Source organism: Carassius auratus, chromosome 18 (genome assembly GCF_003368295.1).
Source record: "Carassius auratus strain Wakin chromosome 18, ASM336829v1, whole genome shotgun sequence".
NCBI classification, from domain to species: domain Eukaryota; kingdom Metazoa; phylum Chordata; class Actinopteri; order Cypriniformes; family Cyprinidae; genus Carassius; species Carassius auratus.
In genome coordinates this window covers 22,495,907-22,511,602 of record NC_039260.1, presented here as the reverse complement: position 1 = coordinate 22,511,602, position 15,696 = coordinate 22,495,907, and the positions used below count along the sequence as shown (strand labels likewise).

The following is a 15,696-nucleotide window of genomic DNA, read 5'->3' as shown; positions in this document are numbered from 1 at the left end:
GAACAACATTCATTAGGGAAAACAGTGTGTCAGTAATGCAAAATAACAGTTTAAGGCAGTTCATCATTGAATTCAGTGATCTCATCTCTGTTCAGTTTAAATAGTGTCTGTGCATTTATTTGCAATCAAGTACAGTGAAGTAGCTGTAGATGAAGTGACCCCAACTAAGCAAGCCAGAGGCAGCGGCGGCAAGGAACCAAAACTCCATCTGTGACAATTCTTCCTCTCCTATGGTAGAGAATGAGTGGAACCGTTCCTCTGGGGGTCTATAGTTGTTGTTGTTGTTGTTGTTAATTTAACAACTGTTTTGAATAAATATCTGGTGGTTATGTTTGTTTTCTTCTAAAAGAGAAGAAAAGTGATCTGATCTAGCAGTTTTTAATGATTTTCTGTAGGATAGGTTACTTTCCCGCCAAGCAATACGAAATACCTCTAGTTTTGTTTTCCACCATTTAAGCATAAAGGAGCAACTGTATTTAAAATGCTAGAGAGAGAGTCCATAGTTACATCAAGTTGTTCTGAGGTTTTGGATATGCTAAGGAATTTGGATACATCCGGAAGATAACTTAAAAAGCAGTCTTTTGTGGTAGAAGTGATGGTTCTTCCATACTTGTAACAAGACGTAGAATTTACAATTTTGGCTATATGAAGTTTGCACAAAACTAAATAATGATCTGAGATATCATCACTTGGCTGCATAATTTCAACACTATCAACATAAATTCCATGTGACAGTATTAAATCTAGAGTATGATTTTGACAATGAGTAGGTCCTGAAACGTGTTTTCTAACCCCAATAGAGTTCAGAATGTCTATAAATGCTGATCCCAATGCATCTTTTTCATTATCAACATGGATATTAAAATCACCAACTATTAAAACTTTATCTGCAGCCAGAACTAACTCGGATGTAAAATCACCAAACTCTTAATAAAGTCTGTATGGTGCCCTGGTGGCCTGTATACAGTAGCCAGTACAAACATAACTGGGGATTTATCATTAACATTTGTTTCTCTGGATAATGTTATATGAAGCACCATTACTTCAAACGAGTTATACTTGAAGCCTGCCCTCTAAGAAATCCTGAAAACGTTGTTATAAATTGAAGCAACACCTCCCCCTTTGCCTTTTAGACGCGGCTCATGTTTATAACAGTAATCTGGGGGGTTGGACTCATTTAACCTGTTAGCCAGCACACCAAGGCCCTCATCCTGAAAGCCCCTAAACTCGCACGTGTTAGTGTTTACGAATAGATTAAATGAAACGGGACAAATTTAATCTTGACAAACTATGTATCATTATAAAGATCTAAGCCTCAAGCATCAACGACAGATTGCTGTTTTTTAATGGAAAGCTTATAAAGACTGTATTTACTACATTTGTGTAAGCAGTACACATAAAAATTTGAGCAATGGAAACACTGTACATACCAGATCCGTCGTAATAACGACTCATAAACACATCCACTGTTGTAAATCCCGGTTTAGTTAGAAAGGTAAGGGTCCACTGAATGACATCTCATGGAGCACGTTTAGTCCAACGAAGCAATAATTTTGTAATATGGATCATAATTCCTTTGTTTACATTTCAGTTCTTCAGCGACGGAATTGTTTGAGTCCATTATGGAATAACTCACGGTCAGAAACTGCGTCTTGGTAGTAAAAAAATTGCATGGTTTTGCAGTGTACAGTGTCACAAACCGAATGAGATAATCCACCGGAAAGAAGAATGAATTAAAGATAGTATATTTGGATTTTGGCACTCCCTCCTGAGGGCTCCTGACGCGGGCTGTGAAAGCTCCAAAATAACTTGGAAGCATATTAAAGCATATTAAATATAAACATTAAGTCATATAAAACATCAACAGCAAAAAATCAGGATTTTACTTTTACAAATTTTTCTTAGTAATTCCTTGAGTCAGTGTACATGAACTCAAAATGGTTCAGACTCTTAAACCTACTAGAGACAGAGATTGTCCTACTATAAGGAGACGAGAAGGTCTGTATTACTTACTATTGGAGAAAGCATAATTACAAATTTGGATCATGAGTCCCTTAATAACTAATCAAGATTGTAAGTCTTGACATCATTGAATTTCAGTCAGAGTTGGGTGAAAATCAATTGTCGTTTACGGATGCCATAGGAATGAATGAGTGCCGTAAGCTGAATCCCACCTGTTGCAAAAAGTCAGTGACTTCTCTTATAGAACAGCATTTTTTTTTTTTTTTTTCATGGTAAACTATAAAAATATTTAAATCCAAAAGTATTGTTTAGTGTAAAACATGTTGAAAATTTGCATATAGGCTGTTGATTCATTAAATGATAAGCCGTTTCCTCTAAAAAGCTGTTTATTCAGCATAATGAGGCCCCAATTCCACTGATATCCATTCAAAAAAAAATAAAAAAAAAATAAATAAATAAATAAATATTCATAATAATAATAATGGCCTCTGGTCTCCTCTCCCACTTTCTGCCAGACCGGAAGCATTACCTTTAGCCGTTACGCTTTTTAGGCTATTGTTTTACATAATGTTCAAATTGCATTTTAGCATTGGTGAATGGTTTAGTCCTGTAAAATATAGAGAAACATGTCAGTCTTAGAACTGCAGACAGCTGCTGATTGGACACTGCATTGCTGCAGTACATCTGTCTCCAGCTGTGACCAGTTAGGAACAGCTTCTGAGGACACGGGTCAAGAAGACCCAGTCTGCTCTAATTGCACTGTGTGTCTGTCTTAAATTTAAATAGAAGCAGGCTGGGCATACAAAGTCCTTTTTGCTGTGCAGTAGTGATGTTATAACATTAGTTGATTTTGCACTAGACCCCCCCCCCCCCCCCACACACACACACTAGACATAGAAAACAACAGAAAAAAGGATAACAGAATATTGCTTTCTTGCAACTAACTACACACAATTATACTAAACTCTGACATTTTGCATATTCATTTTTTTGCATATTCATTAGTTTTTTTTTTTGTTGCTTTTTATTTACAAGCAGACAGTAAATGAGAGGTGATACAAGATGATAGAACCTCACAGCATTGTAGCACAAGAAACTGTACATTCTAGAAACTCTGCAGTATTCACAGATTCTTTTATCACAGCCTGTAAGCAGTGTTTAGACTGGCAGTTACATTACTCATATTTAGAGCACCTTAAAACAGCTTCAGTCATTTGCATGCTTATGCAGATATGTGGTTTGGTAGAATTATGGACTCTTGACAGCTTTTATGTTAATTATAATGCATCATCATTATCCTGTGTAATTGTTGTCTGTGTGAAAAGTGCGTATGTACGTGTTCCATTTCTTCAATTATTTATCTTTTTGGAGCTCTTTTCTGTTTCTTTTTCATTTTCATCTTTTATTTTTTGATGAGTGTGTCTGTAACAAAGAAGCAATACCTGGAGAAAGCTTTTGTGTTAGAACCGCCAAAGCATCGAAATTAAAGTTAAAATGACACCCTTGGTAGAATGTGACTTGAAATATGGGTCATTTTTGCTTATGAGACATTCGCATCAGCTAATTAATAAAATCTTTTAATGTAAAATTCAAAATGTTTTCTCCAGTGCAATAATACTGTACTTTAAGTATAATTTGCTGAACTCAAAGATCTAAGACTTGTTCTATGTACACAAAAGGCCTATTTCTCTCAAATATTGTTCATAAATCTGTCTAAATCAGTGTTAGTGAGAACGTCTCCTTTGCCAAGATAATCCATCCACTTCACAGGTGTGGGTGTGTGGGTGGGGGGTTACAGACATGCTAAGTGGGTGACATGTCCGGTCAGTATGCTGGCCATGCAAGAACTGGAATCTTTTCAGCTTCCAGTAATTGTGTAGAGATCCTTGCAACATGGGGCCATGTATTATCATGCTGCAATATGAGCTGATGATTGTGGATGAATGGCACAACAATGGGTCTCAGGATCTCGTCATGGTATCTCTGTGCATTAAAAATGTCATCAATAAAATGCACCTTTGTTTGTTGTCCATAACGTACGCCTGCCCATAAAATAGCCCCGCCGCCACCATGGGCCACTCCATCCACAACGTTGACATCAGCAAACTGCTCACCCACACGACGCCATACACGCTGTCTGCCATCTGAACTGCACAGTGAAAACCTGGATTCATCCATGAAGAGAACATCTCTCCAAAGTGCCAGATGCCACTGAATGCAAGCATTTGCCCACTCAAGTCAGTTTTGACGATGAACTGCAGTCAGGTCAAGACCCCGATGAGGACGACGAGCATCCAGATGAGCTTCAGTTTCTGACAGATTGTACAGAAATTCTTTAGTTATGCAAACCTGTTGTTGAAGCAGCTATCTGGGTGGCTGGTCTCAGATGATCTTGGAAGTGAAGATGCTGGATGTGGAGGTCCTGGTCTGGTGTGGTTACACATGGTCTGTGGTTTTGAGGCCGGTTGGATGTACTGCCAAATTCTCTGAAACGCCTTCAGAGACAGCTTATGGTAGAGAACTTAACATTCAATTCATGGGCAACAGCTCTGGTGGTCATTCCTGCAGTCAGCATGCCAATTGCACACTCCCTCAAAACTTGGGACATCTGTGGCATTGTGGTGTGTGATAAAACTTTATATTTTAGAGTGCCCTTTATTGTGGCGAGCCTAAGGCACACCTGTGCAATAATCATGCTGTCTAATAAGCATTTTGATATCTGTGAAGTGGATGGATTATCTCAGCAAAGGAGAAGTGCTTACTAACACAGATTTAGACAGATTTATGAATGATTTTGAAAGAAATAGGCCTTTTGTGTACATAGAAAAAGTCTTAGATCTTCGAGTTCAGCTCATAAAAAATGGGAGCAAAAACAAAATGCCTGCGTTCATAATTATGTTCAGTATACATACATATATATACCTATATATATATATATATATATATATATATATATATATATATACAGAGAGAGAGAGAGAGAGGGAGAGAGAGAGAGCTCTTGTGTTGACCACAGACCTTCTTTGGGGCATTTAACCAAACAACCCCCCACCCCCCACAATTAAGTTCAAGATGATGAAATCAGAAGTGAAACTTAGGATAGAAATATTAAATAATACTTCAAATTATTGTATGACCCTTTTTAAGCAAATAACTGCTAACTCGTTTGGTGCACAGTCCTTTCAAAGTGACTCTGGTTTGAGTGCTTTGCTTGACGCCACAGTGAGCACAGAATCTCTTTAGTTACTGACTCACATTCTTTTGGTAGTAAAACATACAACCTTTGTATTGGCAGCCATTAGGCTTTCAACACCATGTGTGTGCGATTCTGTGTGTAAATGTCAAGAAACCTGTCAAGAACATGTGTCAAGCTTTTTTCAATCCAAGTTCAAAAGAAAAAAAAAGAAAAATAAGTGCAAATTTTAAAGAAAATGTAGGCATGTTTTAAGGCTCATGAAGTTATAATTGAAATGACAATTAATCACTCAGTCCCTTAATTCACATAATTATAATGTAAAATGTTTAATTCCTTTTAATTCTGTAATTCTGTCTCTCGTAATTCAGATTTTTTTCTTCTCAGCATTCTGAGTTTATATCTTGCAATTCTGAATAACAGATCATATTTCATCACAAATTATATTTCATCTCATATATTCCATTCTAATTGTGAGATAAAATGTTGCTATTTATTTATTTAAAATGTATCTAATTTTAATTCCATGGCAGAAATTGGCTTCCATACATTCCAATTACAATAATGCATTTTTAGAAATTTTACATAATAATGTTATAGTGGAAAAATTGTAATGGTTCAAAAATATGTTTGATTTTTTTATATGCAAATTTCACTCTTTATTTTATTTTTTATGAATGTCACGTCACTTATTGTTTTAAATTCTGACTATGCATGTCAGGATTGCCACTCCTCTGTTCTGCCGTGATACAAGGTGTTGTGAAGTGGAAGTGATGTGTATAAAAGAGGAAATGGAGAGAGGCACTCATGCGCAAAGCAGCCCTGACTTTATATAGCCCGTTTGCCCTCGTGGAAAGGTCAAGCAACTCCACAGTGACATGAGGCGGTGTGTTTGCCTCTAAACATGTACGTTGTAGTGCATTTGTGTAAAATGTAAAAGCATTATACATCCTGTCTTTCCCTTGCTCTATTTTTGACACACACACACACACACACACGTTTGTTTTTGTGAAAAGTAGGGACATCCCATAGGCGTAATGGTTTTTATACTGTACAAACTGTATATTCTATGGCCCTACACCAACCCTACACCTAACCCTTACCCTCACAGGAAACTTTGTGCATTTTTACTTCTGTATGATTTATACGTATTTTGAAAAATGGGGACATGGGTTATGTCATAAGTCATAAGTTATGTCAAAAAATCACCCTCTCCTTGTAATACATGTGTCATACCCATGTCATTATACAGAGTTGTGTCCTGATATGTCACAAAAACATGAGCACACACACACACACACACACACACACAGAGAGAGAGACCATGCTTCATTATCTATCAGCACAGGCATCTTGTCAGAATAAGCAGGATGATGTCTGACTCCTAACATGTTTGAGGAAAGAGCTTTCCTCTTTCTGGAAATTAGATGGCAATGCCTGCGCAGCTCACTTGTCACATTGAATTATTTGGGTCTCCTCTATGTGATGCAAATAATGACACTCAAAAACGTATTAGAGCAGCGTCTGTGTATGTATGCGTGCGTGCAGATGTGTATTTGTGTATACACCCACATTCTCACATCGTCTTGCGTAGGAACGTGTGCTTACGTGTGTGAGCTTGTGTACGTGTGTGTGGCAGTTTGACATCTGCTTTGGAGTTTTGTCTGAGTTCTCCTCTGGGAACTGGCTTTTATTTGAATTTTCAGGCTTTATGAATGAAATTACAGTGCAGAAAATTGGAGAGTTTATGATTCACCAGATGTCGTTCTACAGTTTTTGCTCAGTGACTGGTGACTTATTTTAAGTAAAACTGAATATTGGGTGTTTGCATGAACTCTCCAGGACCACATCAGGTGTGCGCTGAGGCCCAGGTGTGCTGAAGTGTTATGTGTGAGGTCATGGGTTGGGTTAGACAGCGGGTGATTGAGTGCTTTCTGCAGTATAACCACTGCAATGCACAAGTTAGAGTTTAGCTAAGCGTGCTACTAAATGCAGAGCACAAATTCCAAATATCGGTCACATCGTATTAAGTTATGGCAAATGTTTTACTAAAAAAGTAATGCATTACTTTACTAGTTACTTGAGAAAAAAGTTATCTTATTATGTAACTCTGTTACTTGTTTTGCGTTGCCTCCGACACTAGACATTCGCTAAATGTGATGGAACTCCAGATTCATTTCTGCAAATCAGTTTCCTACATGTTTTGGACCTAAAACAAACAGGACATTCAATGATGCACAAATACAGATGCGTCCTAGATGAAAATAAAACTAAAAAATATATATATATTTTAAACTCCATGATTTAGTTCAAAGAGTAAGATAGCTTGATATGTAGCTACGAGTTTTGAGCAGACTACATGAAGAAAAACCCTGATGGTAAACAGTGGTTTCAGCTTTTTCTTCATGCTGTCTGCTGGTTGACTGGTTTTTCTATACTTCTTTAGCTGTTCAGGCTTGGAAGACCAGCTTGGCCAGTTTATACCAGTCTTTAGCTGCCTTTAGCTGCCTTTCTTCAGCAGGGAAAAGATGGTGATAGTATATATAGCAATATTAAGGACCTTTAAAAGGATCATGTCTTCAAATCATGTCGTCAGGTTAACTTATTTCTTCAAAAATAGATAGATAAAGAGAGAGAGAGAGATAAAAAAGAAAGAAAGAAAGAAAGAATAGTGAGGATTCCAGAGTTGATTTCACAAATTTGGCAATTGAACAGCACTAGTTAAAAGTAAAACCAAATTAAAATAGAGTTATTTACAAGCCAAGTTAACCCGATGCTAGTTATTTGTGACCTAGTGTGAACTTTATGTCTCAATTTATACTACGTCTGCAAATTATAATAAAATTCATGAGGCGTGGTATGACATTTTCACAGCGTTCCCCGTTGTCTCCCAGTTTGATAGCGACTCTGAATTGAAGTAACGAATGGCTGGTGCAACTCTGCCCTACTGCATCTCACATCATGGATCAGACCTGTGTGCTCTGTTTGCTGTCTGTCTGACACTTTAAGGGATTGATGGGAACATTGGTGGGCTATAATTCAAGCTGCCCTTGTCCTAACGCTCCCATTCTTTCCTCTCCATTTTGCCCATTACAATCCGGTTTCATTATCTCTCTCTCCATGGCTAGTGAGAGCCATTGAAAGGGCACGGCTGAAATGGCACTGGCTACAACAAAGGCAGTGTAAGGAGATGCCTATCAAACCCCCGGCAGGCGGGAAAGGCAGACGTGGGCATGACTCCTCATTACGTGTGCTCATACAAGGCTTAAGCCACGGCCGCATGAAAGCTCTCTCAGGGTACCGGGTGTCAGTCTGTTTTCTTTTCTTCCAACAGGACTGACCTCCCCCCTGCTCATAAGCCGGCCCCTCCGCCACCCAAGAAAAAGAGCAGCGACATGAAAGGCGGCCTGACGTCTGACGAGATCCAGGTAGGGCGTCTTTCTCTTTTCCACACACGCCATGTCTCAGGAAACACTTACAGCACCACCCATGATCTTCAGTGTGCCTCTGAATCAATACTTTCACTTGTTTAACTTCATAAAGTTGCACTTTTTCAGTTAAAATATGAGTTTTTTTTTTTTTTTTTTTTTTTTACCTAAACCTTGTGTTTTGTTATCCAGATGTTTTTGATGATGTCAGGCCTCAGTTTATACAGAAAAATGCAACCATGTTATTTTTCTGCACTCCCTGTAATTGCTTCTACTTTCTAATGGGATTATTTAATATATACACAATAATTCATGCATATATTTTTTACAACATATATTTGACCATTTAACATATGCAAAGTACATAGACTCAAGTCTTTTACATTAAAAGTAATTTACTTTTACTGAAACGTAACATCAAAAGTTTTATTTCTGTAAAACAGACTGGACATTAACCTTTGTTTAAGTATAGTTCATCCAACAAAAACACTCTGCAAATTCTGTCTTTAATTACTCCCCCTTATGTCGTTCCACACCCCGTAAGACCTTTGTTCATCTTCAGAACACAAATTAAGATATGTTTGATTTAATCCAAGAGCTTTCTGACCATGCATAGGCATGTGTTGTGGTACTCTCCTGAACGTGAATCAACACGGAACACAGAACTAACACAGAAGAGAAGAAATTGTTGAATTAAATCATTATTTTTGTATTTTTGTGGCTTCATAAAATGATGGAGACACATGGGCTAATTTAACAATGCACTTTTCTGGTCCTTGAACATGGTAGTTGCATTGTTGTCTATGCAGGTTCAGAAAGCTCACTGATTTCATCACAAATATCTTAATTTGTATTCTGAAGATGAATGAAGGTCTTACAAGATTGGAATAACATGAGTGTGAGTAATTAGTGAGATAATAATTATTATTATTATTATTTATTTTATTTTTTTTGGGTGAACTAAACCTTTAAAGCATCCTTGCTGAATAAAAGTGTTAATATAAAAAGATAAAATCATAAAAAGGTAAAACTGCAGCTGTGCTTTAAAAGGTAAAATGCTGTGATTTTCAGATTTGCATTCAGTACAGATCTACTAACGCCAACCACAGGTCAATTGGTTTCTCCTGATCCACCAGTTCCAATGATGATCAAAAGAAACCACAATCTTTTGTAAATGCAGTGTTTCTACACCATGCATCAGTTTCTGGTCATTTTTAGCTCCATTTTAATGAAGCGCTAATTTAAAACCGCTTATTTCCAATTCCGCCTGAGGAACCAAGAAGTGCCATCGCAGAGCATTTGATTGAAAATACTAATTTAATCTCTTCAACAGCTACTGAAAAACTGTTGATTTAATCACCTTCAACAAAACTGAAAAACAGAGCTTGCATGACTGCATCGAGGGAAAAAGTAAAAAAATATATAATAATAATCTGGTATAGCTCTAAAAATATTGTTGCGTGAAAGTCCCAACAAACGCAGTGAACATGCTGAAGCAATTATGGATCTATGAAGGATCCAGATAGATGAACTTGAACGAATGATGGCCACTGTGCCAAGATGATCTCATGCTGTCAAACAGTCCAAAGGCTATGTGAGATGGAAGTCAGGAGTCCAGGGCAGCAATTTCACAATTTCCAGTTTGTAATAATAGATTATTTTTAGTTTCCTGCATTTCTAGTATTTTAGCATTTTTTATTTATTTATTTATTTATTTTTGATTATCTGTCAATTATATCACTGTTTCCTTTTGTGGTCTGAAAAGTGATAATTTGTTTGAAATAAACACACCTACGCTCCTACGATCTTCATTTTATCATTTACAAAGTAGCTTAGCTCATTTTTCTATCATTTTGCTGTGCAGAATGTTTGCCAATGATGTAAATTACGTTAATTAGCACTACACAGATCCGTTTTAATTTGCAAGATTACGCGCTGTTGACATTTCTCAGTCCATGTGAGGTTTCATGCAGATGTCCAATACTGTAATTAGCATTCATGACACACCAGAATTTGCATTTGCATTTGTCTTCGGCTATGTACTTGAAATGAGGTACATTGTCCTTGGTGGACAATGCTAATTTCGAAGGAAGCTGAGCAAAACCAACTTCCCTAAATCGATAGCATGTTTTGAAGGTCACCGTGGTTCTGCTAAATCTTTCCAAATGCATCTTGAACTGATTTTCCTTCAGTATTCGGTGCCATTTGGCTCTAACAGTGCCGTTTTGAAAGTGAAGAATCCTTGCGGGGCACAGAATTGTGAAAACCTGACAGTAAACATGTTCAGGCTTTGATTGTGTCTCCCTGATCTTAAAGCACACAGGATAGGGGAGATCACAAGCGAGTAGCATTTATAAACAGCAGGTGTTTCGCCTTACTCTTTCTTCCCATACAAATATCCATCACTGGCAGAAAACAACTGCGTTTGAGTTTGTTTATGTGTTTGCGGTGCTTTTTTAAGTCATTGATTTGCTTGAGTCATGCCGGCTCAGATATCTGACCTGCATAAATCTGTGTGTGTGCATTTCCTCTGGCGCCCTGTTCAGATCCCGTAAATGTTTGTTTCATGTAAGTTTCAATAAGATCAGGCCTTCGTAGCGGATGGCAGGGTCGGCCGATGAAGGGAAGACCTGTTGTTGGTATTAACAAAGGACAGTTGCCCTCACAGTCAGTGTTGCTAGGAAACTGCTTACAACAGACCTCTATAGAAAGTTGAGTGTGCACGTACATACCACTGTACTATGGCACTTTCCTTGTTATCTTCACCCCTGTGTGTGCTTCAATTACACCACAGACACACCATGAACGGATCCCATTTTAGCTCGTGTGTCCTTGAACTTTCAAAATGCTTCAGAGACATCAGAGGCATTCAAAGGGGCTGCTTTAAAGTCAACATGAAATCAAAGTAGACCTGGTTTATATTGTAATACACATCCTTGAAGCATGTCTCACAAAGCAGATTTAAATGGCTGTCTGGGATAAGACTTGCTTAGTTCAGTTTCTTTCTTTTTTTTCTTTATATATATATATATATATATATATATATATATATATATATATATAGGTAGGTCCATATTCAGTATGTTTGGAGACTGATACATTTTCTTATAACTTTGGCTCCGTATGCCAACAAAATAAATTAAAAACAATACAATCAAGATTTAATTGAAGAGCAGATTTTAAGCTTTAATTCAGGGGGTTGAAAAAAAAATATAACAAAATGCTTAGGAATCACAACATTTTTTATACAAAGTCCTCACATTCTCAGGGGTAATGTAATTGGACAATAGATGTAATCATAAATAAAATGTTCATTTTTAAAATTTGGTTGAGAATCATTTGTGGTCAAATGCTTTGGATCATGAGCTGTTCCAAGCCTTCTACATATTTTTTCTTCCCATCATTCTGGTATAGGTTGATCTTAATTGCTGCCGTCCAAAGAATGCATTTAAAGAAGTGTTCTGGCTTTCTTTTTCTTTTTTTCTTTTCTTTTTTTTCTGCAAAGTCTAATCTGGCCTTGTTTCCACCTTGTGGTGAACCCTCTGTGTTTGCTCTTCTGAAGTATTCTATTGATTGTTGACTTTGACAGTGACACCCCTACCTCCTGAAGAGTGTTCTTCACTTGGCTTGATGTTGTGAAATGGTCTTTCTTCACCATGGAGAGGATTCTCTGAGGATTCGTCTATGTTGCTGAACTCACAAGTGCATTATTTTTAATGTATTTTTCCTCAGAATGTACCAAACTGTTGAGTTGGCCACATCTAATGTTCCTGCTTTCCTTCTGATGGATTTGTTAAAAAATGCTGGGTTAGTTCATATTTGACTCAAAGTTGGGTTGAAACAACCCAGCATTATTTAGAGTGCAACAATCGTTTCACCTGTATGGAGACCACATGATGTGGTTCAGAGCAAGAGCTCCCAAATGCAAATGGCACACTTCAACTCCAGAACTTTTACCTGCTTAATTGATGTAGAAATAATGAACGAGTAACCCACGCCTGTCCATGAAAAAGCTTTTGAGTCAATTTTCCAATTACTTATGGTCCCTTGAAAAAGGGGATGTACAGTATATATTAAAGAGCTTTAATTATTCCTACAATTTTGAGGTGAATACCCTCAAATGAAAGATTAGAGTCTGCACTTTAAGCCCAAATTCATTATACAATTGCAACTTGAAAACAACAGTTTTCTGTTTTAATATATGTTGAATTTATTCCTGTGATGGCAACGTTGACTTTTTACTGTGATGTCAAAGATGAACTTTACTCTAGTCTTCAGTGCCACATGATACTTCAGAAATAATTTCTAATATGCTGATTTGCTGCATAAGAAACGTTTCTTCTTATTATCAATGTTGAACATGATTGTTCTGCTTCTTTTTAAGACATTTTGGTGAAGAGAAAGATCAAAAGAACAGCATTTATTTGATATAGAATCAATATAAATATCTTTACGGACATTTTTGAACAAATTAAAGCACCAATCAATTAAATAAATGCGGACCCCAAACTTTTGAAAGGTAGTTTGTAATATAATGTAAAAGCTTTATAGATAATACATGAAAAAGTTTTTTTTAATGACAGAGCTTACTTACTGTAATTATTTATTTATTAATTTTGTTTCAAATAGGCCATGTGCTATTAGTGTCATATGCACATTTTACAGTTCATCATAAACTCACACTCTTAAGAAAAATGGTTTTAAACAGTACCAAAAAAGAGTTCTTAGGGCTTGTAACAAAAGCAGAACCTTTTTTAGTGCTAAATATAAACTTTTTTTATAGGGTTCCGATGTGAAATACACCTACAAGGTGCTTTCTTCAGTTAGTCATTTATGTAACCATAGCTTTCAGCCATAATGCCAGCCAGATGTTATCAGGTGGTTCCCAACCTTCCTTGAGTGTTTCAATCCTTACCACAACACTCTTCGTTTGGTGGGTTGGTAGTGGTGGCCAAGCCACTGCCCATCTGCTCATGTCTTCCAGCTTTTTTCCTCTCTTTTGCTCCATATCCAGCATGAAGCCATCCTGTGAGCAGCATGTTTCTTCCTCTTCTCATCCATGCCTTAAGCTGACATCAGCCTCCGTACTGATTTGGCAGGGAAGCCTCTACATCCTATTTCCACTGGAAACAGCGATGCCTGCCATCCTTTTGCTTTACAGTCCTGAATTAAAGGCTGTTACTTCAAGGCCTTTCTCTCATGAGCCTCTTCACAACCCTCCTCCCACGGCACAGTCAGCTCAATTAAAATGATTTTATCATCTTTGGCTGACCACAAAACATTATCTGGGCGAAGAGCTGTGTGGACCACTTCCGGGAACTGCAGCTTCCTTCCAGCCTCGACTGTCATCTCCCAAGACCCTGTGGCCTGCGGCAAGTTTGATTTTGCTAATACCCTAGTTGTAAAGGGTGTGGCTTCCTCCTTGATGAATGTGATGGTTACCTTGCCTGTGCTGCCTGGCCTCTTCTTGCACCTCTCTCGCTCAAGTGTATCGGCAAGGTATAAAAGCACCTTGTCATGGTGCCACCTATATCGACCTTGGGTTAAAGATTATTATTTTTTTACACCCTGACAATGTGTGGTACCAGTGTTCTCTTTTGGCCACAGAGCTTCCAATATGGGTCATCCCTCAACCCCCAAGTGTGCAGATGAGAGGGTGAAGGATGGGTGTCAAACACAGTGCAAAAGGAAGGAAATACGGTAGGGTTACAGTCTCTATAACTCTGCCCATGTGATCTTATGCTTGGGCAAATCCCATTTTGTCCATGGCCCCTTGGATGCTTGTTCAACTGCTCTGGACATATGCCTCTGCTCCTCTTGAGCTCAGATTTCTGCCTGAACCATACCTTGCCTGCTTGTAGTACTAGCATTCCCAAACTGTTGGAAATGTGTCGACCCCAGGCCTTGACGTCCAGTGCTGGTGTTGCCAATGATGTAGTGCAACTTCAGTGAGCATTCTGCCTGTTCAATGGCTGCATTGGCTGCCCATTTATGGCCTGATCTTGTTGTGATGCCTGCTTGCTTTACCAGGGCATCTTTAGATTGTCTCAGACTCATTGCGACTCTGCATTTTACCACCTTGAACTCCTACAACAGATGACAGAGGGAGATGCAGCTGCCCTGATCGAATGTAGAGGCCCATTGAAGAGAAGCTTGGGGGAATCCCCAACCACCTCCGCAGGTGCTTGATAATTTTCCTCTCAGTGCCTTCCACAACTGTTAGAGGGAACTCATAGACTGTAAGGAGCCAAATAAGTGTGGGTAGAAGGTCATGCTGGTACAGCCAGGATTTATATTTTCCAGGGAGTCTGGACCTATTGATCTTCTTCAACCTCTCTTCTGTTTGCTTCACAGTGTCTGCAACATTGGCACCATATTTCAGTTTTGCATTGAACCACTTCTCCAAAATCTTTATAGGGCTTTCATCAATGGATGGAATGACCTGGCCTTGAACTTGGAGGCCAAACTTACTTGTGACTTTTCCCTTCCTGATGGCCAGCCTTCTGGACTTCCTGGCCTTAAAAGACAAGCTCGCCCAGGTGGCTACATCGTCCAGGGTTTCCAGTACCCATCTCTCTTGAACATGTGTCGCAGCACTGGCTGAACAATACCTGACTCCAGAATGGGGCCACAGTTTATGCCTTCTGCTGCTGTTATTAGAAGATTCATGCCCATGATAAAGAGGGTAGTGGAAATGGTACATCCCATTGGGATTCCCTTCTGGAGTTCCTTCAATTGGTTGCCCACTGGGCTGACGTAATCCTCCGTTGAATCCCCCAGATAGCTAATGATTAGTTCTTGAATAGCAGCAGGAATGTGGTGCTGGTCGAGTTCGAACTGGATGGGGTCATTTGGAAATTCTAAGTGTTTGCTAAATCCAACCAGAACACTGTTATATAGTGGTATAGAATATAGAAGCATTCTTCAAAAATGCTATATAGGACCTTACTGCTGTTATAAATAAGCTTTTTAATTATAGTTTTTCATTAATATCAGTATGTTTATATCATTAATATTAGTATTATTTCCATATATTATTTATTATTATTGGTTTTCCCCCTTTATCTAAATGATCTTATAATATCTTGTTAGGGTTTTACATAAAATCAACAT

At 38.1% G+C, this 15,696-nt stretch overlaps 1 protein-coding gene across 2 annotated transcripts in view; it reads left to right on the top strand.

Annotated features, from left to right (window-relative positions):
• LOC113118694 (extensin-like) overlaps nt 1-15,696 on the top strand; it is a 60,770-nt gene that overhangs the window by 18,857 nt on the left and 26,217 nt on the right. For both annotated transcript variants that reach the window (XM_026288065.1, XM_026288066.1), the window contains exon 2: nt 8,490-8,583. In XM_026288065.1, the coding sequence (XP_026143850.1) occupies nt 8,490-8,583 (94 nt within the window). The remainder of the gene's footprint in view (nt 1-8,489; nt 8,584-15,696) is intronic.